Below are 26,151 nucleotides of genomic sequence, written 5' to 3'. Positions count from 1 at the left end.
ATCTGTGGGGACAGGGCCCCTCTGCTGCTGAGGCGTGGGCAGCGGGCCGAGGGTGGGAACAAAGTGCAGGTGTCAAGGCTCACCGTGGATCCCAGGGCGGGGTGGCCGAGGGCAACCCTGACGCGGACCCGAATGATGCACTAGGGAGTGTGCGTGTGCATGCTTGTGTGTGGGAGCTTTTTATGTTATTTTAGTCAACAGTCTTTATTATTCATATATCCATAGAAACAAGAATGTAGCAAAGGGAGGTGGGAGGGAGATTCAAGAGGGAGGGGATATATGTACACCTATGGCTAATTCATGTTGATGTATGGCAGAAATCAAATTGATATTGCACAGCAATTATGCTTCAGAAAAAAAGAACATAGCAAGGCGGTCAGGAAAGTATGAAAAAAAGATTTCTCATATTTATAATCAACTCTGCGTACATCTGGGAGCAGGCTGCACACCATCATCACACCTCCCACCAGCATCAGACGTTTGCCCCCAGCATCAGGCCCTAGTCCAGGATCAGGACCTCCCCCAGCATCAGACCCTAGTCCAGCATCAGATGTTCCTGCCCCAGCATCAGGGCCCTCCTCCAGCATCAGGTCCTCCTCCAGCATCAGGGCCTCCCCCAGCATCAGGGCCTCCCCCAGCATCAGGACCTCCTCCAGCATCAGGCCTTAGTCCAGCTCCAGACCTTCCCCAACCATCAGACCCTAGTCCGCCATCAGGCCCTCCTCCAGCATCAGGCCCTAGTCCAGCATCAGACCTTCCCCCAGCACCAGACCCTAGTCCAGCAACAGGCCCTCCCCCAATATCAGGCCCTAGTCCAGCATCAGGCACTCCCCCAGCATCAGGCCCTTCCCCAGCATCAGGCGTGGCAGCCCCACTTGTCTGACACTCCTGAGCACACTTAGGCAGCCCCAGAGCAGCAGGACGATAGCTCTTGCAGGAGGTGCATCTTTAGGAATCACCTGCGGAACAACAGTAGCAGCTGGGGTCTGTTTCAGGCCAAGGAGAGGCAAAGAAGTGGCACTTGTGCTGGAAGCAGCGGTGGGTGTGGGCACGTTTCAAAGCTCTGCTTCCTCCCCGAGGGGGCTTTGCTCTCCAGCTCTCTCACGTGGTCACTCGAGGGCCCCAGGGCTGTGTCCTTCCAGATTCACGGTCTCCTCGATATCTCAAGCCCAAGTCCTGAGTTGAGTCCCGGTCTGGTGTGGCAGAGGGCTGGGAACACACAAGCTCAAGGGCTGAAAGGATCCCAGGGGAACAGTCGGGCCCCAGCGGGTGGCAGAGCAGGGGATGAGGGTGGCCGCCCACAGAGGGCCCCGCAGCAGCACTGGAAGGAGAGCAGGGATGCCTTAGCTCACTCGGGGACGTTGCCCGGCCTCAGCACCCAGATGTTACCACCAGCAGCTCTGGGGACGCAGAAAGCTCACTCGGGCCGTGTGAGTGGGCTCTGCTGACCATGGCCTCGGTTTTCATTCCGGTTCCATTCCGGTTCCAACTGTCCTCCAAGGGCTCCTCTTCCAAAGGGCGCATTTTCTTGATGTGGGTGAACGCATCCCTGCTTGTTTCTGTCAGCACTGTTGTCGGTCATCGTGTGTTTTCCTCTTTACAATCTGTGCTTGCTGCTCTTCTAACTTAGGAGCAGCCCTTATTTTCTGCATTTCCTAGTTGTCAGCGTTCACTGGGGCTTTCCAGGTGGTTCTAGCGGTAAAGATCCTGCCTGCCACTGCAAGAGATAACAAGAGATGGGGTTTGATTCCCCTGGAGGAGGGCATGGCAACCCACTCGTCTTCTTGCCTGGAGAATCCCATAGACAGAGGAGCTAGTGGGCTACAGTCCCTGGGGTCACAGAGAGTCAGACACGACTGAAGCAGTTCAGCACACACTCAGGTTTTAGTTCAGTCGCTCAGTTGTGTCCGACTCTTTGCCACTCCGCGGACTGCAGCACTCCAGGCTTTCCTGTAATTTACTATCTCCTGGAGTTTGCTCAAACTCATGTCCATCGAATCAGTGATGCCATAGAACCATCTCATTCCTGTTGCATCCACCAGAGAGGTGGCTGGGGCTCGGCAAAGTGCATGGTCACACTGCATGGGTGTGAACCTGCCCTCACCACTCCCTAACCGCATGACCATCACTGTCTCCTCCTCTGTAAATAGGGAGGTGGCAGCACCTGTTTGGTAAGGGGCACACACAGCATCTGGTATATAATCAATGCACCATCCATCTCAGCGTCATATTTATTAATAATAAGGAGAGCATTTAATAATCTGCTTTTTCTCTCTTCTCACTTAACTGTGCTCCAGACCATATCTGTTTTACTTACCCCTATACATCCCACACCCAGCACAAACAAGACACTCAACAAATCTCTGGCTGAAGAGGCAGGAACATACCCTGTCCTTCAGGAGATGAAGCCGAGTGAGATGGGGGCCTGATAACACTGTGTGATGAGGAGATGCCAGGAGGACCTGTGTGGCTGTGGGATGGAGTAGGGGGCATGGGCAGAACCCATGATGAGCTCCTGCGGATGGGGAAAGTGGCAGGAAGAAGAGGGTGCTGTTCCTTGTGGGGTGTCCACAGATTTTACCTCACCCCTCACTGATGAGCCCTTAGACCGTTTCCAAACACTTGTCACTGTTCTGCAGGAAACACTCATTGCCCAGCTCCTACTCAATCCATTTTGTAGAGTATGTTTCTAGCACTGCAGTATAAACATCTGCAATATTCATTCCATGCTCTGTTCATCCACCCATCTGGCTAGCCATCTGTTCATCCATCCATCCACTCACTAATCCACCCATCCTTTAACTCTTAATTCTTCCATCCATCCACACATCCATTCATCAACTGATCCAATCATCTCGGACCCTAAAGAAGACAGACGCCTCCTCTGCTCCTCCCAGGAGGACACCCAGCGTGAGTGACAGGAGCCTCATGGGGACAGTGGGGGAGACACAGAAGAGACATGCATGCAGACCCTCCTCCCTCTGAACGGTGAGGCACCCACCTGGTCCTAGCGCCTCCTTGCCGGGGTGTCCAGGCCGGCCCTTCTCCTTCTTGCCAAACAAACGACCGATGGAGGACTTGATGCCCTTCTTCTTTGGGGCTTTCTGCAGCGAGTCCTGGCTGCTGCTGGGGTTGCCCCCAGGGCTGTCTTGAGAGCCTGTCGAGCTTTGGGGAGAGAAAACAACCTTTAACCGGTGCCCTTGTGCAAACACACACCCCTCCACAAGACCTACTGATAGAACTGGCCACCCAGCAACACCCGTGCCTCAACCTCACAGCAGACAGTGGAGTCTGCTTCCCCAACCACACTCCACACGAGCAATGCAGGCTTCCGGCCACAAACAACGGCCCTGGGAAGCTGAGATTCTCTGCCTGGAGCTCTCCCCTGAGGAGGGCTTCACTCCAGACGAGCTGGTGCAGAGGGCCCTCCAACCCTCCCTCAGGGTCGTTGCTTGGCAGGTGACGACCCTCCCAGAGAAGGCGAGCTCCCCTGCTCTGGGCAGTTCCCCCCGCCTCTCACAGGGTGACCATCCCCGGCCGTGGCAGGAGAGTGACGGTCACCGTGCGCAGGGCTGCAGGTCAGGTGACCACATGTGCCCTCCATCGAGTGCTGCCTGGCTCACGACGGGAGCTCAGCAGGTGGGGGTCTGAATGAGGACAGGGTCAGTCACAGGAGGTGACAGACAGTCTCCTGAGAGGAGACCCCTGAGAAAAAGGGAGGGACCCTCAAGAACAAATCCGAGAGGCACGGAGCCATAACCATCAGGAACGCGTCCCAGACTGGGCAGACCTCTAGCAAGAGCAGGAAGAAATCTCCCACAGGAGTCAACACATAGAGACGGATGTTTTTTAAAATCACTGAGGTCACTGAACTCTTCTACCCCGGCACCTGAAGTTCACCACTAAACACAGGCACCGAATCCAGTGGGATTCCTTTACAATCATCCTTGCAACTCTTTGAAGACAAGAGGCGCAGGGCTCCTGAGACTAACGACGAGGCGCACAGGCCCCTTACTTGCGGGCGTCCCTGATGTCCTCGTAGCTGGCTCTGTGCGGTGACCCCCTGTCCAGCCGGTCTAGCCGAAGGAACCGCAGCAAGGCGGGGGTTGAGGCTTCACATTTGATGGCGGTCTTGTCATCTTGTACCTCTTCTGGTATAGGTGGCAGCTGAGGGAGTGAGGTAAGTGTAAAACTGGCTAACGATAGACTGTGTCAAAAAAGGCAATCACACAGGCTTTACATTATAACCAGAAACTTATTTGAAAACATATTAGCGATGCTATCCGCCAAGTACAAAAAAATGTGTTGTTCTAGCTTAATGCCATCTTAAAGGACTGTCTTGTTCAAGAGAAGCAGGGCCATGGGGCAGCGAGAGCACCCTACTGAGTGCAGAGATCCTGGCCAGGAGCCTCCCTGCAGCCAGGCTCCGCCCTCCTTTGCATCCAGCGACCAGATGGCCCCGACAGGCAGGACAGCGGAGACACGCCAGCACTGTGAACCCTGCATGGCATGAACTGCCCTGATGAAAGGACTGTGTTCATCGCCAGATGCTGCTCAGGAGCACTACTAGCAAGAGTAAGAAACCTCTCAGCAAAGCCGTCCAGACCTTTCTGTTTGAAGGAGAAAAGGAAACAGCTTGTACCACCACCCAAGATCATGTTTAGTGATGATGCAGGTTACTGAACCCATGACAGCAAGTGAAGTACAGAAAAGGTACCTAACCCCTCCATGCGAGCACCATGTGTCTGGCTTGTATTTCTCAGTAACATACAGACTGGGGGCTACACACTGAAGTACTTGCAGTTTGAGTGTAGTTTGCTCACTGCGGTTTACATAAAGTAAACTGCTGCTGCTAAGTCACTTCAGTCGTGTTCGACTCTGTGTGACCCCATAGACGGCAGCCCACCAGGCTCCCCCGTCCCTGGGATTCTCCAGGCAAGAACACTGGAGTGGGTTGCCATTTCCTTCTGCAATGCATGAAAGTGAAAAGTGAAAGTGAAATCGCTCAGTCGTGTCCGGCTCGTAGCGACCCCATGGACTGCAGCCTACCAGGCTCCTCCGTCCTAGGTCTTCACTAAGAACTGATTTGTTTCAACCTAGAGGGGTGGGATGGGGAGGGAGATGGGAGGGAGGTTCAAAAGGGAAGGGATGTATCTGTACCTATGGATGGTTCATGTTGAGGTTTGACAGAAAAGAACAAAGTTCTGTAAAGCAATTACCCTTCAATTAAAAAATAAACTAATTAAAAAAATGATCTCGCCTGGACTCCCAGCTTTTCTGCTGGTCCTGGGTCTGAAGACAGGAAAGACAGTGGTGGCAACAGTGTGGGGAACAGATTAACCCCTTCGGGGTCCAGACAGGTCTCACTTATACAGTTGCTACTGGGTGTGCGAGCCTGGGCACGGTGCCCGGCCTCTCGAAGCCTCAGTGTCCATGTCTGCCGAATGGGGATAACAGCAGCCTGGACCTCACCTGGGTGTCTGCGGGATTACATGACAGACTCGGAAAGCATTTGACACGGTGCCTGGCGCACAGAGTCTCCTGCACACTGCTACCCACCATCATTAAATTGGCTTCCTCCAAATCTAACATCTATGGCTCTGAGTCAGTCATTTGTTTTAAAAAAAACTCTAAGCGGAGATTCCATGGTAGTCCAGACATTAGGACTTGGCATTTTCACTGCCGGGACACCGGTCTGATCCCTGGTTGGGGAACTAAGATCCCATAAGCTGTGCAGCATAGCTAAAAAAATAAGTAAAGAAAATTTTAAAAGTAATAAATAATACTATATCTACTATAAATAAGCATGAGATGATTAGAAGGCAAACAAGTGGGATATAGGCAAACTGTTACAATCGTCCCAACGAATGACCTATTTCCAACAGAACCATCAACATATTTTAAGTGGTGGGTGAGTTTCATTACTTCCATTAAAATGTCAATTTTTCACCAGTACATAACCACACAGTGTTCATTCACGTAAAATGATAAGGACTCTCTAATACTTCACAGAGAAACAAAGGCATGCTAAATTACTAAATAGTTTACCTTTCAACAATGCTTCCTTAAATCACTAGGCTGATAGATGCATGCAAAGAAAGGAAGAGAAACCAGATTTATTGTGACTTTGAAGCTAAAACTTCAAGAATCAGCATAGACAAACACAGTATAGCAAAAATGATGGCAAACATAGAAGTGAGATGACGATTTAGAGAACGTGTAACTGGAAACGGAACATTTTTTTTGACCACAGAAATTAAATAAGCTATTCAAGATTTACTAAACACTATAAATTATTACTCAGGAAGATACAATTCTATTACAACATCATGATTTATTAAAGCACAGCATTCTCTACAATAAAGGGCCTTAACAGTTGTCTCTTCTCAGCCAAACTTCTCTATATGTTAGTTTCTCTTAATAAAAAAGATGTTATACTTTAAAATAGTGATTTAACTGATGAGGAAGTTACCATAATACCTATTTTAACACTGAACAAATCTAACCACCTATTGGATATTAATGTAAAATGCTTACCTAGAATTTGATTTAAAATTTCTCAAAATAAATTGATTAAAGCAGGTGCCCTGTGAAAATATGTAAGAATGGAAGCTAGCATAATAGCAGGTGCAGTCTTTACATTTTATTCACCAGAGAAGATAGTTTTTTAAAGAGTCTAGTAGAGACATTAACTGTGCAAAAGCTGATGAGATTTATAGTCTTAAATACAAGCACCAACATAGAAAGGATATTGTGTCAAAAGTCCATTAATTCTACACTTAAGAAGATCATTTCTATAGGTAAGGATAATCTCATTTATGAATTACACATGATATGTAGTTGAGGATCCATCTACATTATGCTTGTAACTGCATAGTGATAGGCTAATTCAAACTTACTGCTCTGGGGGAAAAACACCATTTAATGAGACATGAAGACAAAGCACAAACCCGACTAAGTGCACCCACAGCACTGCTATGACCTGAACAGGTGGGAGGACGGGGAAGGGGAGATGGATGGGTGAACTACAGCCTCGGGGGCGAGGGGGGGCAGTGGTGGGAAGCTGCGCTCTGAATTGACAACCACTAAGCAGACAACAGGATGAGCCAGGAAATCAAAACCAATGATGAAAGCAGACGCACCGTCAGAGAACTCCAACAACAGGACAAAATATACACAACTGTTCTTTTACAAATACTCGGAAGGAAATCAAGCATGAAACCACAGAGAAATCGTCAAAGAATTTTAAATATCAACTAATTAGCCAATGATGCAAATTAGAAAAACAGTGTCTCCAAAGACCACACAATGGACTAGTTACCACTTCACATACCGCTACAATGATTCACACTTAATTTAATGATATGCTGACTAACAATGCAGCTAACATGAAGTGGGTGGAACACCAAAAAAGGGACAATACAAGTGCAGTGACAAAGCAGAGTGTTGTGAACCTGATTTCATGGGTAAACAGCAATGCACAAAACCTAAGCAAGCAGGGAAGAAAGCTGGGACACGTGCTTCAGAGCTGCACACTCTGTCACCAAAAGCCCTAGGTCGTCATCCCGTTTTCAGACTCGGAAGAGTGAAGAAGCCTGACCTCTTCCCTGGGGCCCTGGGGCACCGGGCTTTTAACCTGGTTTCACACGCAGAGCTGGCCTGAGCGCACGGCCAGGCCCATCAGCAAGCAGACCAGTTTAGATTCCTGGTTTGGTTCCCGCCGCACGCCCTGCACCCTGCAGCCAGGCATCCCCAGTGGGAAATGTGCTGCCCGGTTTCCACACTCCGTGAGAGCTGCCTACGGTTACTCTCACGAAGCGGTCTGCTCCCTGAGAACAGCAACTTCCCTGCAGCTGCTGTTGTCCCAGCACAGGCCAGGCCCAACGTTACAGAGGCAGGCTCTGGCTGAGTTCATGATGACGTGCTAAGCTGGTGGTCCAAATATCAAGACTAATTTGTCGCTGTGCGATTATGGAATGATCTCGCTCAGTTGTGTCCGACTCTTGGCGACCCCATGGACAGTGGCCTACCAGGCTCTGCGGTCCATGGGATTTTCCAGGCAAGGATACTGGAGTGGGCTGCCATTTCCTTCTCCAGGGGATCTTCCCAACCCAGGGATCATACCCGGGTCTCCTGCATTGCAGACAGATGCTTTACTGTCTGAGCCACTAGGGAAGCCCGATGAAAGCCTAGGCAGTTTTAAAAATCTTAGACCTCTGAGTGTAGCAAATGTACCTGATTTTCTTCTGGGTGAAAAGAGAAAAAACAAACAAACAAAAGAAAAACAGTGTGCTCGGAGAGAAGCACAGACACATACCAGAGTCTTGATGTCCAGCTTGTCTACTTTCCGCGCCAGCCTGCGCCGCCTCCTTCGGGGCTTGGAGCGCCCTCTGCTGGGCGGGAAGGAGCTGGCATGCGAGGAGGCGGGATTCAGGTTGAGGGAATTCAAGGTTTTAAAACGACGAAGGTTACTTGGGCTCCTCTTGCCCACCCTGCTCTCAATCCCCTCGGCCTTTTCTTGGATCAACCTAAAATAGAATAAAATCACCACCTGCATTTGTCACCAGAGGCATGTGTCTGGACAACAAATTTGGGCTTGCATTCTGTGTCACGATTAGCAAATTCCACGAACAGTTGCTCAATTAACATCTCAGCAAAAAGGTTCAACTTTCCCTCTTTGGAATCTTCTCAAACTTAAAATAACTTATCATTGAGTCTTACAAAGTGGTCCCTGATCATTCACGTTTGATTTGACTTATTTACTCTACCATTCTGATGGGGTCTGGGTGGCGACTCTCTCCATGTGAGGAGATACCTGAAGTTGACAACCTTTACCTTCCCTGCCCTCAGGGCAGAGATGCACGTCAGTGCCTCAAGTCTTTTCCATTGGGAATCCGGAACTCTGTATAACCAAAACAGCTATTCATGAGCAAGCTGGAGTTTCTAAACACGAGTCTCCAGACCAGATGAAGTGCTGAGTTGATCTTTTAATTTTTTTTTAAAGGTTGTATATGTGCAAACGCATCACTTGAAGTTCTCCACCAGCTTTGTGTGAGTTTCTGGATTCATGTCAATGTGCTGTATTAACCTAGAATTTAGTTACTGCTCTTCTCCCCTAATGTGTCGTGGATGATTTTATATACAGGTTAAATGCATGATTATGCAAATGGTTTCCAAATTAAAATACAAGATCCTTACAGGTAGTAAACTCTCAAGTTTCACTTCTACTTACACATCTTGAAAGTTTTTCATTGTTGACAAGTTGATGGACAGAATTTACCATTTACATCATGTCAACTTGTTGCATAAGGAAAGAATCACTTTTACCTGACCACCTGCTGTAAAAACAAAAATATTAATATATAACCGTTCCAAATTTCCTACAGGGATGGGGAAAGACAGTCTTTCTGAGCTTGTCTGTGGCTCAAACACGGCCCATAAGGCAGTCTGTCTCGGCATCAAAAGTGCAGGCGGCACTATCTGCGTTTGCTGGCTGTGCCGTTCACCCCTGCCTTTTGCCCGAGCCCCCCGCACTCGACCGGCAGAAACAGGCACCTCGGCCAGGGCTGACGGGACGAGAACAATCTGAGCAGCAGCTCTGCCAGGTCCTGTGCAGGGTCACCGGCCTGCGGCCACTCTGAACGTGGACTCGGGACGGGAGGCACAGGTGCGTGGGTGTGGCACCAGGCAGGCCTCAGGGCCCCCAGCCACCCCGCTGCACCCAGACCCCAAGGCCCCCTGCTCACCACAAGGCGGGCCTTTGGGTTCTATCCTGTTTTGTAAACTGTTAGAACTGCCAAGACTGTGTCTAAAGAAAACATTTTAAATATATTGATGAGATGAGAAAAACTCAAACACATGTCCTGAGAGTAACATACAGTAACATATCACTATCTTACCACAAGCCAATCTTCACACTGTATTAAGTTAAAAAGGAAATGCAGATCTGAGTGGGAATTTGCCAACCCCAGAACCCCGGCTTTTCTGTTCCAGGTTGCTTTTCACCAGAACGTGGGAGGCTCCGAGGGACACACGAGGGCGAACCCTCAGTGCCGGAGGATGCACGGGCCGCAGGAGACACCGCCTCGGCACCTCACCCACCTTGGGGCCCAGAGCCGAGAGGGGGACACCCCACAACACCCGCCCCCGCAGAGTGCCGACACCACACTGTGGACAGAATGCCCTGGCTGACTGAGCTCTATAATCAAGGGCAAGCTCAGAACTGAAACTTCTGGAAGCAGACCTGAAGTCCGTTTTCTTACTAAGGAACACTCAGACTTCTCTAAGCAGAAGACAGCTCCTCAGAGGAACCGAGTTTCCGGGGAGTTGGGCTCAGGCGCACCCACCGGATCTCTTCGTTGATCTTGTCCAGCTGCTCCTGAATCATCATGGCCAGAGTCTCGGCATCGGCCTGCCTGCTGGGCGACAGCAGAGAGGCCGAGCTGAAGAGGGTGACCCCGTCACCCTCGCCGTCAGACGCGCCCTCGTCACTCTCGAACGCCTGGGCCACGTTGGCTAGCACGCTGGCTTGCTGCCCGTGCTCCCGGTCCTGATCCTTCAGGGGCTGCACCTAGGCACGACAGGACCACGTCTCGTCAGCGACATTCTGGGCAGCTCAAGTCTATCAGGAACTGAACACAATTTTACATGGAAGCCCTGACTTTGGACACATGGACCATGCTTATGAGACACTGCCATCTCTTAAGCGAGCAGTACTGAAGAAACGGGCAGGAGGAGACTCCAGTTCCTAGATGGCCTGGTGACACTCAGGTCTTAGTGTGGACGGAAGGCAATCCTATGAGGTTATTCACAAGGGTGGGCTGATGGAGTCAGAGACAAAAACCGAAAAGTAAAAAAATACATCCATGCTTCCATCAGCCACGCTGAAGGAAAATTAGAAAAAAATCCTTCAGCTCCGCAGCCGCTGGGTCCCCCCTCAGAGGTTATCACTGGTACTAGTTCACCGGGGAGTGCCGTCCTCGCAGGTTCCCAGCCCTCTGTTTCCCATGCTGGTCTGAACACACACAGAGAGGAGCGAGCAGGGGCAGCCGGGGACGGGAGGGCCAGCACCCCCGTGGCTCTCCTCTCAGGGCACAGGCCCTCGGGCTGTTCTGGGGATGGCCCCTCACACCGCGAGGTCGGCTCTGTCATCTGAGACGCACGGGAGAGTGCCTGCTGGGCCCCATGCCACCCTCCCGCTCTCACACCTCACACCCTTCTCTCCACAAGTCTCTCCCCCCTGCCCCACTCTCTCCCAGGTCCTGCCTTGATTTCCCAGATATGACCTCAAAGCAACCAAGGGGCAGCCTCGAGGTGCTGGCTTGCCGGCTCCTTGTCCCCCATGGGCAGTACCTTCGCCCTCTGTCTGTGTCACGACCCCTCCCCAGGGCTGGGCCACCCCTTTTTGAGCCCATGGAAATAAAACCTGTCACAGCTTCCCCAATAAGGCATCGGCATTCAAATATTTTTAAAGCAAAACAAAAATTGACTTTGAATTGGCTTAGTCATAAACAGCATCCCAATCGCAACAGCCTCTGAATAGCAGTTCTGAAAGTAAGGAAGTGCACCCCCGATCAGGAGACCTTGTCCTCTCTGCCTAAGCAGGGAGGGAGCCTCACTGCAGGTCTCATGATGGGAGTCAGAACCACAGCCCCCCGGGAGCCCGCGTGTGAGGCTCTGCAGTCAGGCCCAAGAACACAGGTATGGTGGGGACAGTACTGACACTTGAGGCTGGACCTGGGATCCCCACTCCATTTCCTGAATGGTCTGCATCACCGTGTGGCCAACCCTTCTGGGAAACCTCTCTCAGGACTCTCTGATGCGAGCCCCCACCATCGCCCTTTCCTGACAGGCCTTCTGTCACAGCAGAACTATGGTTCTCCTCCTGCCTAGGAGCAGCCATCCTACACACACACACCATGTCTGGACCAGCAGTTGGGCATGTGGGACTCCAGCGCCATGTCCGAGGCAAGCACCTCCACAGCTGGGCACCATAGGCCTCAGGCTGTCACCCTTAGGTTTGTCTGAGGGGCACTAGTAAGGTCCAACTGTATCCCGAGCAGCTCCCCGGCCTGGCTGGTCAGAGCAACAAGCAGCCTCTTTGAACGTGGGGACCCCCTGGCCCCTGCCCACCACCTACGGGTGACCACATCTGGCCCTGCTCCCAAGGTTGGGTGCCTGGACCAGCAGACAGGGCTATACACACACACTCGACGGCAGAGACCTGAGCGGCAGAGACAGCAGAACTGGCCCCCGCCCAAGCCACGTCTCTGGCCCGGACGCGGCCTCCCCATCAGCACACGCACCCACAGCAGCTCCTTCTTGTTCTCCTCCAGTTGGGCCTCCATCTGGCGCAGCCTCTCCTTGATGTTACGGTGTCTCTCTTCCACCTGTCGGCCAAGAACAGCGTCAGCTCCGCTCGCAACGACCCTGTCCTGATGACACGCGGGCTGTGACCGCAGGGGTGGCAAGCGGGCTATGCTCTGTGCAGACCACTGGCTCCGGGTTCGCGGGGGGCACGCCCGCTCGCCTGCTCACGCAGCCAGCGCAGCTTCGCGTGTGACACGTGGCTGACGGAGGGTGATGGTGACCGGCTCGTGAGAGGAGACGTGCTCGCCCCCGCCCCGGGCCCCGCACCCGCGGCCGCTGCACAGCCTCCTCAGACTGCCTGTGGCGAGCCAGCGCGGGCAGGGCAGTGGCAAGCACGGGACGCACAAGAGCACACATTCTACCTTCCTAAGCTGGGAGGTCAGTTCCAACAGTTTAGCCTCCTTAGTGACAGAGCTTCCGGAAGACCAAAGTTCAGACTACAAGGCCGACCGGGGACAGACAGCAGAGATGTCAGGGGAGAGAAGAAACCAACCCTTGAGAGGAAGATCACAGGCAGAAGGGTGCCCCCTGGCGGCTGTTAGTGACCCTGCTCTGGGAGGGTTTGGGAGCACCCGGCACCACCGGCCTCCCGCGAATGGCAAGCCCCTCAGCCGCTCACTGAGCTCTGGGCAACGCTCCGGACAGCCGCACCAGCACAGGCCCACCTCTCCATGCCCAGCCAGTACCCACCAGCAGTGTGGGGCAACACCTTTCCCACCAGAAGGACGGGGTGGCTGGCGGGCTGTGGGGAACATGCCCCCAGCAGCGCCACGGGTCCGGGACGCGGCCTCTCACCCGTGGGCTCCCGGGGACTGCAAGCTGGGAGTGGGGCCCCGGGTCTGCACCGTGCCCCGCTGTGACTTACTCAACAATGTATGAATCAAGACTTAAAACTGTGTTCATTACAGAGCTATTTTGGCCATCTCTTAAACGAGAATGGGATTTTTCTAGCTCTCTATCCTGCTAGGCTTTGAGGTGCTGACTGAACTCTGAGCAGCAGTGACTTGGAGCTGAAGCGTCCTGGGGACACTCAGAACACAGGACAAAACTGGAGGGAAAGTAACGGAGGGATGACACGGGAGCCGGGACTGTCTGACACTCAGGGCGTGCTCCCATCTCAGCCGGGCAGCACGCTCCCCGCGGCTGCGCTCCTTTGTGGACTGAGCAGCACGGGGAGGGGCACGGTGGGACAGCATGGAACAGGCCCTCCCCGCGCCAGCCCCGCAAGGACCCAGAGCAGCACCTTGGAGAGCGCGGCCACCCGCTGAGCCAGCTCAGCCTCCACTTCTGGCAGCGTCTCCGCCCTGGGCAGCGTCTGCTGCAGCTTCTGCTCCTCCAGCTCCAGGTGCTCCTGCAAAGGTCGGTTTTTATCCTCCTCCTACAAAGGGAGAGCAGAGCATCCAAACAGGCCAAGTGGTGTAGCCGCTGCCGTTTTTAGTAAGCTGAGACAAAACCTAAATGCACGTGTCTACTGGATTAGTTCTGTTTCGGAAGCTGCGTCACGGGAATTTTTCTCTCTGTTCCTGGGCTTGGTCTCAGTGGGCAGAACACCTCCTGCCAGAGTATTTGCTTTTCCTAAACGTCCCCATGAATAGTATGAAAAGGCAAAATGATAGGATACTGAAAGAGAAACTCCCCAGGTCAGAAGGTGCCCAATATGCTACTAGAGATCAGTGGAGAAATAACTCCAGAAAGAATGAAGGGGTGGAGCCAAAGCCAAAAGAATATCCAGCTGTGGATGTGACTGGTGATAGAAGCAAGTTCCGATGCTGTAAAGAGCAATATTGCATAGGAACCTGGAATGTCAGGTCCATGAATCAAGGCAAATTGGAAGTGGTCAAACAAGAGATGGCAAGAGTGAATGTCGACATTCTAGGAATCAGCGAACTGAAAAGGACTGGAATGGGTGAATTTAACTCAGATGACCATTATATCTACTACTGCGGGCAAGAATCCCTCAGAAGAAATGGAGTGGCCATCATGGTCAACAAAAGAGTCCGAAATGCAGTACTTGGATGCAATCTCAAAAACGACAGAATGATTTCTGTTCATTTCCAAGGCAAACCATTCAGTATCACAGTAATCCAAGTCTATGCCCCAACCAGTAACGCTGAAGAAGATGAAGTTGAACGGTTCTATGAAAACCTACAAGACCTTTTAGAACTAACACCCAAAAAAGATGTCCTTTTCATTACAGGGGACTGGAATGCAAAAGTAGGAAGTCAAGAAACACCTGGAGTAACAGGCAAATTTGGCCTTGGAATACGGAATGAAGCAGGGCAAAGACTAATAGAGTTTTGCCAAGAAAATGCACTGGTCATAACAAACACCCTCTTCCAACAACACAGGAGAAGACTCTACACATGGACATCACCAGATGGTCAACACCAAAATCAGACTGATTATATTCTTTGCAGCCAAAGATGAAGAAGCTCTATACAGTCAGCAAAAACAAGACCAGGAGCTGACTGTGGCTCAGACCATGAACTCCTTATTGCCAAATTCAGACTTAAATTGAAGAAAGTAGGGAAAACCACTAGACCATTCAGGTATGACCTAAATCAAATCCCTTATGATTATACAGTGGAAGTGAGAAATAGATTTAAGGGCCTAGATCTGATAGACAGAGTGCCTGATGAGCTATGGAATGAGGTTCGTGACATTGTACAGGAGACAGGGATCAAGACCATCTCCATGGAAAAGAAATGCAAAAAAGCAAAATGGCTGTCTGGGGAGGCCTTACAAATAGCTGTGAAAAGGAGAGAAGCGAAAAGCAAAGGAGAAAAGGAAAGATATAAACATCTGAATGCAGAGTTCCAAAGAATAGCAGGAAGAGATAAGAAAGCCTTCTTCAGCGATCAATGCAAAGAAATAGAGGAAAACAACAGAATGGGAAAGACTAGAGATCTCTTCAAGAAAATCAGAGATACCAAAGGAACATTGCATGCAAAGATGGGCTCGATAAAGGACAGAAATGGTATGGACCTAACAGAAGCAGAAGATATTAAGAAGAGATGACAAGAATACACAGAACTGTACAAAAACGATCTTCATGACCCAGATAATCACGATGGTGTGATCACTGACCTAGAGCTAGACATCCTGGAATGTGAAGTCAAGTGGGCCTGAGAAAGCATCACTACGAACAAAGCTAGTGGAGGTGCTGGAATTCCAGTTGAGCTATTCCAAATCCTGAAAGATGATGCTGTGAAAGTGCTGCACTCAATATGCCAGCAAATTTGGAAAACTCAGCAGTGGCCACAGAACTGGAAAAGGTCAGTTTTCATTCCAATCCCAAAGAAAGGCAATGCCAAAGAAAGCTCAAACTACCGCACAATTGCACTCATCTCACATGCTAGTAAAGTAATGCTTAAAATTCCCTAAGCCAGGCTTCAGCAATATGTGAACCGTGAACTTCCTGATGTTCAAGCTGGTTTTAGAAAAGGCAGAGGAACCAGAGATCAAATTGTCAACATCCGATGGATCATGGAAAAAGCAAGAGAGTTCCAGAAAAACATCTATTTCTGCTCTTTTAACTATGCCAAAGGCTTTGACTGTGTGGATCACAATAAACTGTGGAAAATTCTGAAAGAGATGGGAATACCAGACCACCTGATCTGCCTCTTCAGAAATTTGTATGCAGGTCAGGAAGCAACAGTTAGAACTGGACATGGAACAACAGACTGGTTCCAAATAGGAAAAGGAGTACATCAAGGCTGTATACTGTCACCCTGTTTATTTAACTTATATGCAGAGTACATCATGAGAAACGCTGGACTGGAAGAAACACAAGCTGGAATCAAGATTGCCGGGAGAAATATCAATAACCTCAGATATGCAGATGACACCACCCTTATGGCAGAAAGTGAAGAGGAACTAAAAAGCCTCTTGATGAAGGTGAAAGTGGAGAGTGAAAAAGTTGGCTTAAAGCTCAACATTCAGAAAATGAAGATCATGGCATCTGGTCCCATCACTTCATGGCAGATAGATGGGGAAACAGTGGAAACAGTGTCAGACTTTATTTTTCTGGGCTCCAAAATCACTGCAGATGGTGACTGCAGCCATGAAATTAAAAGACGCTTACTCCTTGGAAGGAAAGTTATGACCAACCTAGATAGCATATTCAAAAGCAGAGACATTACTTTGCCAACAAAGGTCCGTCTAGTCAAGGCTATGGTTTTTCCTGTGGTCATGTATGGATGTGACTTGGACTGTGAAGAAAGCTGAGCGCCAAAGAATTGATGCTTTTGAACTGTGGTGTTGGAGAAGACTCTTGAGAGTCCCTTGGACTGCAAGGAGATCCAACCAGTCCATTCTAAAGGAGATTAGCCCTGGGACTTCTTTGGAAGGAATGATGCTAAAGCTGAAATTCCAGTACTTTGGCCACCTCACGCGGAGAGCTGACTCATTGGAAAAGACTCTGATGCTGGGAGGGACTGGGGGCAAGAGGAGAAGGGGACGACAGAGGATGAGATGGCTGGATGGCATCACTGACTCGATGGACATGAGTCTGAGTGAACTCTGGGAGTTGGTGATGGACAGGGAGGCCTGGCGTGCTGCGATTCATGGGGTCGCAAAGAGTTGGACACGACTGAGCACTGATCTGATCTGATCTGATCTGAAACGTCCACAAAGAAGTCTTTAAAAAAAAAAAAGTTCTTATATATTAAAGAAGATCAGTTTTCTGTACAAGCATATTCATTCTTATTGACAAGTTAAGGGAATAAGGGTTCAGTACTGACCCTTCTTAAAACATCACCAGAATCATCATTTGAAGGGAACCCTACCGACCGCAGATGGCCACGGGCTTGTAAGCCACAACACGGCTTTCATCTTCTCTGAAATACAGACCTGATCAGAGTGTGCCTGGTGAAATGCCAGTCAACTAATATTTGTAAATGCACAATTATTCTTTTAACAGATCTTCTTACTCTGAAAAACTTTCAATGTAGAACATTTAGATTCTTGTTTGAAAAAGAAAAAAAATTAAGTTATCTATACGCTCGGGTTCCTGAGAGGTTAGCATTTGCTTCTAAGCAGTTTTCTTATGCTTTCTGTGTGGGTATTACTCTATGTACACACATAAACAATATGATATGCTTTAAAACCCTCAGAAAACAACAGCATATGGTACATAGTATTTTCTTATCTGCCTTTTACAGCCATTATTTTGTATATCGTAATGCTCTTAATTAGCATTTCGCATCATAAATTTCAATGGCTTTCTAGGATTTTATTTTTGTGGTGGGGCCAATGATACACTTTGTCACACACACCAGACTGACTCACTTTGTTTTGGAGAAGCCAGATTTGGTTTTCCTGGGTAAGTCCTGATTATCTGAGACCACACGGGAACAGGAGCGAGTAAAGCTCACCAAACCATAGGAAGTACACACCCTAATCAGACTGGAGCTCTAACCCTGCCTTTTGTCACAGAGACCCCAGTTCCCAACAGGCAGCCAGCTGCCCTGAAGTTCCCTGCTGCTCTCTGCTCTTTCAGGAAAAATGCTAACAAGCCAACAGATTCAAGTCAAGTAAAACAAAAGAGTCAGGAGTGGAATTCCACAAAATGGTTAAACCAAATCCCAAACCATTCAAACCTGTAAGTTGCAGTCACCCTCAGTTTTTAAACATTGTATTTCTTTTCAGTACAGTTGATTTATCATGATGTACATCCACACTTTCGAGCACAGTATTTTCAGGTCATAAGAACTTTACACTGGGACTTGATTTCCAACATGGGAGTCACATGAAAAGGTCTTTACCTTCCTTCCTCAGTATTCACTACTATAAAAGTCAGACACAGGTCAGTAAAGGCCATTACCTGTCGATGCAGAGAATCCTTATTTGTGATTTCATTTTCAGGTTTATCATCAAGGTCATGCACAGAGGAGGCTTTGCGCTGTGCGGCGAGGTAGCGTTTCTCAAGTGTAGTGATTCTCTTCTCCATGTCCTCCTTCTGGGCCATGGCCTACACCGGGCATTACAGAGGAGAAAAGTAAGTCATTATCATGGAATACTCCAGCACACTTAAGAGTAAAAAAGCTGGACTAAATCCTAAGTTTCAAATCAAACACAAAATTAGCATCCTCAAAAGTAAACTCCTAGACATGGCAGTTTTCTTAGACGTGAGCAAAATCGCGCGTACCTCAGATGTCACATTTGCCACAATGGCACCCATCTGTCTTAATGTCTGTCTGGCCACTCGATTTACCAAGCTTCTTTTCTACATAATAAACCCAAACAGCAAACAAAAAGTACACTAAACTACCCTGTCATTGCAAGAATTCCAGGAGGGAAGGGATCTGGCATGAAACGAGGACCTCTGTCTCCTACACCATACAGGCGTGCTTGACCCAGAACAGGGAGGGACCTTCAACAGATCCAACAGGGAGCTCTGAGGTTCATTTCCTCAGGTAAAGTTGGAAAAATCTCATGCAATTTCCTCAAAATTAAAGTAAGAATATCAATGAGTGGAAACACAAGTCAAAGTGTAACACAACTGGAAGCAGCCTTCTCAAGCCTAGTTCTTCTAAAGCAGAGTTACACCACATGTGTGAAACGCTCACACCAGGACCAGAACTTGCTGCCGGTGCAGCTCCTGTCCGCCAGCTCAAACTCCATTTCAGGTCCCTCCGTAGTCACTAAGTAACCAATGTAGTCCTGACATTAAAAGTGAAAGGTTCTAAAAACGCTTTTTCCAGAATTCTCTACATATTAAACTCTGCCACCTAATCTCCTCCTATTGCCAAAGAGTAATGTGAACAGGTTATACAAAGATGTGCAAATATTTCTGTTTTGAGTTCTCACACAGAATTACTCACACCAAGCTACTAAACAAGTCCACCTGCTGGAAAACATGTTGGAGGGGTTCTCTCTGAGACGGTCTCACGGTGGAGGGGTGGGGCAGGGTGGGCTGTCTGCCTGTGTACAAAGGAAAGCTGAGGAGGAGGCCTGAGCCCCCAACACTCTTCTGTTTTCACAATCACTGTTAGGTAGTTTCTCATAAATCATGATACCCGCAGACATGACCACCAGAAGCATCATGATTCTACATGGTTACACAGCACGGGCCTGAGGATCTGAGGGTGAGCAAATGCCACTCGTCTTGTCTGACCGCCGTGTCACTGTCACACATCCCTTCAAGGAGCGGAACCTCAGAAACTAGAGAAGATGGCCAGGCAAGCTGCCTCAGCAGAGCCCACACAGCATGCTCCCATCTCTCCGAGAGAACGGGCTCCACAGACGTCACCAGGCTCGCCTGAGTGAATCAGAAGGAAATTTCAGCATCATCGGGAATACATTCAACAGGCAGGTAGGGGGATGAACTGGGAGACTGGGGTTGACACATATACACTACTGATACTATGCATAAAGTCAACAATGAGTAAGGACCTACTGTACAGCACAGGGAACTCTACTCAGTGCTCTGTGGTGAAGTTAATGGGTAGGAAATCTAAAAAAGGAGATGTGTGTGTGTGTGTATATATATGTGTATATTTATGATTGATTCACTTTGCTGTACAGCAGAAATTGACACAGCAGTGTAAAGCAACTATACTCAAATCAATGAATGAATGGATGAATGAACTTTTTAAAAAGGAACACACTAGGCCCCCTAGAACTTGTAGAAATGAGCAGCCCACACCCAGGGTGCAGCACAGCGCTAGGGCTACCCTTATGTTGGTCCACTGCCAACGGACCGCCTGGACCAGGCCTCTTCTACCCCGAGACCTCGACGCAGAGGTGGGGAGGCAGCCAGTTGCGGTCTCGCCAGAGCTCTGCTCTTGCTCACGCAGCCATCCCCAGGCTGAGACCACCGGGAGAACAAGGGACCCACATTCCACCTCAGGACAACAGACACGTCCACCGTCACTCACTTCGCGGAGGTCCCGCTCTAGTTTCACGTTTACTTCCTCGGACTTGAGGAGGTCCTTCCTGGCCGTGTCCAGGTCCTCCTCCATCTCTGTCACCTGGGCAGAGAGGGCTGCCAGAAGCTCCTTCATCTGGCTCTCCCGCAATTGGTTGTTTATGATTTCCTGGAGCTGGATCACCCGAGCCAGAGAGCCGTCGCGGGTTCTCTAAGGGGGAAAGGAAGCCTTAGACAGCCTTGTTTTGGGAGGCAGGGAACACAGCACTTCCGGGCAACCGGTGAGGTCAAAACTGCCTTCTGTGTTCTGGAGCTCACACGACTGCCACAGTCTCACAGAACTACATGGTGCTTTGGTGAGAGGTCCCAACAGCCCTGCACAGACTGGATGGTAAGACGAGAACCAGATCGAGTGGGACCGGGGACTTGCCTTTCCATCGGCGCTTGGCATGTTTTCTTGCTTGGGATTTACATCAAGCACCCCGTCCATCAGTATCTTTTCCGGGTTTTTCTTCTCTTTAAGAATCATCAGCTAAAACCAAAAGTTTGAATCAGAATAAAGAAATAAGTCAAGACAGCAAAACTCCATTTGGAAAAACTCAACTCAAAACTGAAATACAGCATAAAAAGAAAATACATGGTGATGCTATCCATCCCAAAGAGAACCAGGTGATTAGAGTCAGAATTTTGTCTTCTACTGGACAAAGGGGTACTTAAGAGATCCTGCAGCTCTGAGCCACAAGTCTAGGTTACTAGTCATTAAAATAACCCGAGTGGGAGGGTCCTCAATCAGAAAGATAAATAACATCTGATGTCCACTACAGCCTTCATACTTCTTTTAAATGAAAGGATACAAATGACAAACCCTTCACGGAAATTACACGATGACTGATCAAACTTATCTCTTTATGTGTGGCACCTAATTCTTCTTCTAACAAACTACACCTTTCAAGTGCTCCTCGTAATCGCTCTCAACTGAAATAAAAGGGGCCGAGTCACTGTGTGTTGAAGTGTGTATATATGTTAGTGCACGTCTTAGTGTACACTCACCCTAATTTAACACGGCTACTGTAACAGAAGACATTTAATACATCTCATTGATCTTAACGTCAAGAAAATCTGCTTATTAACAGCTTTAAATTCTAAGTTAGAGAGGGAAAAAAAAGTTCCTAAAATAATCCTATTACCTAGTTTTTAATTGCAAATTGATATACAGAATACAATAAATCTTGAGACATTTATGCCAACTAATACTTTTTACCTGGGGCTTCCCAGGTGGATCAGTGGTAAAGAATCCGCCTGCCAATGCAAGAGGGCAGGTTCTATCCTTGGGTCGGGAAGATCCCCTGGAGTAGAAGATGGCCACCCACTCCAGTATTCTTGCCTGGGAAGTCCCAGGGAGAGAGGAGCATGGTGGGCTACAGTCCACAGGGTCGCAAAGACTTGGACATGACTGAGCATGTACACAGGCAACACTTTTTAACCATATAACATTCTGACTTCTTACAGAAAAAATGTATTTACAAGAATTCAAGAAGCTCAAAAGTCAACCAGTTACATAAATACATGCATCATCCACCTAACAAGGCAGCAAGTGTCCAAATCCAGGACGGCCGGGTGGCGGGTACCTTCTCGTCCAGGGCCTTGTGGTACTCAAACAGTGATTTCAGGGCCGTGAGCACCTCCACCTTGCTTCTCATGCCGGCCGGGGACTGCGCCTTCTGCTTGCCCATCTTCATCCGGAGGGACGGCACATAGCGTGAAACCAGGCATTCCAGGTGCTCCAGCAGCAGCTGCAGGGCGGGGCCAAAGGAACACCTTCAACCTCATACTTGAATTCAGGGCCGATAACTCCTCTCAGCCTCATGCTAACACCGAAACCATGCTAAGGCAAGTCGCAATCCCGCCAGTTCAGTCGAAAGTTAGAGTGGACTTCCCCAGTGGCCTAGTAGTTAAGACTCCACACTTCTGCAGGGGTCCTGAGTTTTAATCCCTGGTCGGGGAACTAAGACCTCACACACACTGTAGCATGGACAAAAATGTAAGTTAAGAGAACTCCCCCCTCAAATGTACTAAAATTATATTAGCTCTCATCATCAATTTGAAGCAAAGTATGAGAACCCCGATCTGATCCACCCCGGTCTGCTCAGTGGGAAGATGTGAAAAATGACTTGAAAACCAGACAGAGTTTAAAGACAGCAACACGGAACCCAGTGGTGACCCCCGTGGGGCAACTGTCCACACGTGAGAATCCCCCTACTGACCCTGGTGTTGTTCCTTTCAGCTCTCATCTCGGCAATCTCTTTTCCTCTTGCTAGAAGCTGCTCTTGGCATGCACTGACTTCTTCCGTAGGTGATGCCAACTCCTAGAAAACAGTTAAATGAGTAAGTAACTAAATGCAAACACAAATTAAAAAGAGAGCGAGACTGAAGACTGACCCTGTCAAGTCTCTCCAGCCTCCACACAGAGGGTCTCCCTGCCCCTCCAGAGAAGAGGGGTCCGCTGACCCCAAGACCACACAGACCACCACAACTCAGACCAGCCTTTAGCCTCCACCTCGATCTGGCAGGCACGCGGCAGGGGAGAACCTGGAATCCAAGCCTGCCTTCTCAAGACCCAGGGAAGTCTGAGAAACTTTCCTAAACATAAACCTAACAACAAACTGGACAAAGAGGTTCTTAAACGACACACAGACCAGTGACCTAGAACCACTGGGGACAGGGCAGAAGAAAGGGAAGATCTACAAGGCCACCAGGCTTTGGAGTGTTCCTCTGGGAAAAAGGCTGATGGCACCCCACAGCCATCTGTTAGCCTGACCCCACTGAAGTCACACAGTCATTCAATAAACTGGTTAAAGGGTTAAATTCATGTTTTATGTATTTTATCACAATTTTCGTGCACACGGTGCCATCTACGTGGGGAACTTGCTCAAACTGAACCACACGGCATCTTTCATTCTTCTATTTTTCTTCACACACATAAAAAAATCCTGGGCTGCATATCCTCTACTACACACTGAGCATTCAGCACCTAGAACACTGCCCAACACTTGTAAGAGGCATGTAGTAGACATGTGAACTATGAGGGTGTATGTTATACATGTAAGCAGTAGGTAGCCATCATTAAAATACTGGACACACTGTTCTGTGCTTTGTAAGATGGGAGACGATAAGGGGCTTAGCCTTTCTGCTTCAAGGACTGACTCTATAGCTCAATCCACGTGCCCCAGTGACTCCTCCAGCCAGCGTTTCCCTTCAGAAGGTGGGGCCCCCGGCCATCCTCCATGCAGCACCTGCACAACCACTTACAAGGTCAACCTGCTGGGGTCGATCTTGCCCAGAAGACCAAAACGCCCTGGCTGGCAGGGACCCCCGGCAGGGCCCACAACCATGCTAACAAAATGAAACACAGCCCCAATGCTTCACTGGGTAAGGGACAATCCCACGGGCCCAGCCCCCAGCTGTTCTCACGTCAGTCCGCTCCGCTTCCAGAACTTGGGCCGAGGCCGAGGTCTTCCTTGTCTTGGCTTTTGCCTTGGGGTTGCAGCGCTGGAAAAGTGCCCATAGGCGGGCCCTTCTGCGACCCATCCTCGCGTATGGGGGCAGTCCCCCACTCGGGGGCAACTGCTGTTTCACGGTTAGATAGCTCAGCACTGGAGCTATCACCACCGATCTCACACTACGGCCACCGCTATTCACACTACAACCACTGCTCTCACACTCACCACTCTCAGACACCACTCTCACACACACCGCTCTCACACACCGCTCTCACACCCCGCTCTCACACACCACTCTCACACACACTGCTCTCACACTATGACCATCAGCACTGCTGTCTCTAGAAGAAATGGCACGAAGGCTCTGCCTCCAGCATGTCTCCCAGGAGCCCAGAACCTGAAACCCACTCAGTCACAAGGGGCTCCATGGCAACAGGGGGGCTGGGCTCAGGCCCATCATCAGGGGTGCACAGAGGGGGGAGGGGCTGCCAAAAAGACGTCAGGGGAGTGTGGTGTGTGGGAGAAGGAAAGCCATGCCCACAGCTCAGGCCCACCGTCAAACATAACCCTGCAAGGATACTGGTTCACAGTCGAACCAAATAGTATAAACTGCTTCAGAAACCACCAGCACTAGGAATGAGCATGTCTTCTAAGTGGGCTTCTGCCTCCTTCACCCCCCAAACAAGTCTCCAGTGAGGCTACTGAAAGGGCACCCCTGAACTCAAGGGTGCCCCCAGAACCCACTCAGGTGAGGAGGACTCACCGCGCTAGCTGCCCCTCACTCTCACCCTGAGCTCGGTCCTCCCTGACTGACTCCCTCCCTCGAGCTCAGCAAGGGCTTGACCAACCTCGCTCCAGGCACTTAAAATGAACCCACAGTGGATACAGGAGTTCCGTCAATCTGCTGTGAACTCGCCCTCTTAACTTCGACCCTGGGATGCCAGACAACTCTGCCCTATGGTGGCTGCACGGTGGAGGTTCAGGGGTGTCCCTGCCTCGAGCCGTGACAGCCCGCGCCTCCCAGACCCAGCCAGGTGCTGCCCCTACCTCCGCGCCCGAGTCTCCCACCCCCTCTCCTGGCCCCACTCCCAGCCTCGCGGCTCTCCACTCACCAGGGCACAGGCCACACTGCTCCTGGCTCAGCTGGGACCTCAGCTCTCAGTTGAGGACCTCGGTCCCCAGGGTGCTTGGGACCCTCTATCCACCCATCTCAGCAATTACAGACTCTGGGAGGGACAGAGTACAGTTTGGGGTCCCGCCCGCAGTTCACCCTGAACACATTCTCTTTTTTTTCGCTTTATCTGCTGGAGTTCTCGGAGATGTCTTTTTAAAACCTCAACTGTTGCTTTCAAAAAGACTGTAAAATCACTGTGCTCAACTTTAAGAATAAAATCTTCATTTTCAACCTTAAAGTCAAACTGGAGGGAAGACTAAAAGCAGTCATTTTTTCAAACTGAAAAAGGAAACACGCATGTGACCACGTCACAGAATACAGTTCACGCAACCCTTGCCTCCTCAGCCTTCTCCTGGACCACAAGCAGCCCGTCATCACAAGGCCTGCCCTGGGCCGTCAGGGGCAGGGGAAGAGGGCAGACCGGCTCCTCTGTCCCCAGGCCGCATGGGCCGCTTGCTCCACCTTCTTCCCAAGTTGAAGTGGCACTGACACAGCCCAGGGAAGCTGGGGATTCTGATCAAAAACACAACCGTGGGTACTAAGCATGGACCTCTGGTTCTTGTTTTCCCCGGTATCAAAGATGATCAATATAATTACTGTGCATTTTACATGTGGCTTCAGATGAGAGAAGACACCCAGGGCTTCCCCACTTCCAGTTACAGACACAGGCAGCTTGTGGGTCAGCCTACCAAGAGCTAGAGAAGCTAAATACACTTTAAAAAAAGGTCCGTAGGCAGCCACAATCCAAGATTTCAAACAAAAGCCCAGTGAGGGAGCTGGACACTGAGAGGGCCACTCCTTCCCTCGCGGCATCTGAACAAAGCTGACTCTTGGAAGAAAAGGCAGGGGAAAAGTCAAGCAGAGGGTACTGGCTAACACAGCTCTGTGTGGTTCCTTGGGCTGGGAAGACAAAAATTCGAGCTCAGGCCTGACAAGTCAGTCCGGATGTTAGAGACTAAGCTCCCCAAGAAAAGGGAGGCACAGAAAACGTACCCAACACTCTGCCCAAACCGGCTGAGCACTGAGTATCAATCACCTCGTGGTGCTCGGGAGACAGATGGTGGGCCTCAGGACTGGCCGAGAAGAGGCCATGGGAGGCATCCCAGGCTTCCAGATGGACATGCTGGAGGGCTCCTCCCTGCGGTCGGGGGGAAGGTGGGTGAAGGCTGCTGAGACTCAGCTTACAAGGACACCCCAGCCTCAAGTCACTCAGGCCCTGAGTGAACAGACGTCTCTGT

General features: G+C 50.0%; 1 protein-coding gene across 1 annotated transcript in view; it reads right to left on the bottom strand.

The window, feature by feature from the left end:
• The window catches only part of LOC129651045 (liprin-alpha-1-like), a 30,117-nt gene extending 6,290 nt beyond the window's left edge, over positions 1-23,827 (bottom strand). Inside the window, 17 exon segments of the mRNA XM_055579773.1 lie at positions 2,972-3,165; positions 4,016-4,167; positions 6,049-6,078; positions 8,318-8,528; positions 10,347-10,570; positions 12,306-12,389; positions 12,732-12,806; positions 13,613-13,747; positions 18,194-18,340; positions 20,250-20,450; positions 20,670-20,771; positions 21,121-21,212; positions 21,864-22,032; positions 22,504-22,605; positions 23,444-23,492; positions 23,549-23,598; positions 23,711-23,827. Coding sequence (XP_055435748.1) covers positions 2,972-3,165; positions 4,016-4,167; positions 6,049-6,078; positions 8,318-8,528; positions 10,347-10,570; positions 12,306-12,389; positions 12,732-12,806; positions 13,613-13,747; positions 18,194-18,340; positions 20,250-20,450; positions 20,670-20,771; positions 21,121-21,212; positions 21,864-22,032; positions 22,504-22,605; positions 23,444-23,492; positions 23,549-23,598; positions 23,711-23,827 — 2,134 coding nt within the window.
• Between the last annotated feature and the right edge of the window lie 2,324 nt (positions 23,828-26,151).

Source organism: Bubalus kerabau, chromosome 4, assembly GCF_029407905.1.
Source record: "Bubalus kerabau isolate K-KA32 ecotype Philippines breed swamp buffalo chromosome 4, PCC_UOA_SB_1v2, whole genome shotgun sequence".
In the NCBI taxonomy this organism is placed as follows: domain Eukaryota; kingdom Metazoa; phylum Chordata; class Mammalia; order Artiodactyla; family Bovidae; genus Bubalus; species Bubalus kerabau.
This window is presented reverse-complemented; position numbering and strand designations above follow the sequence as displayed.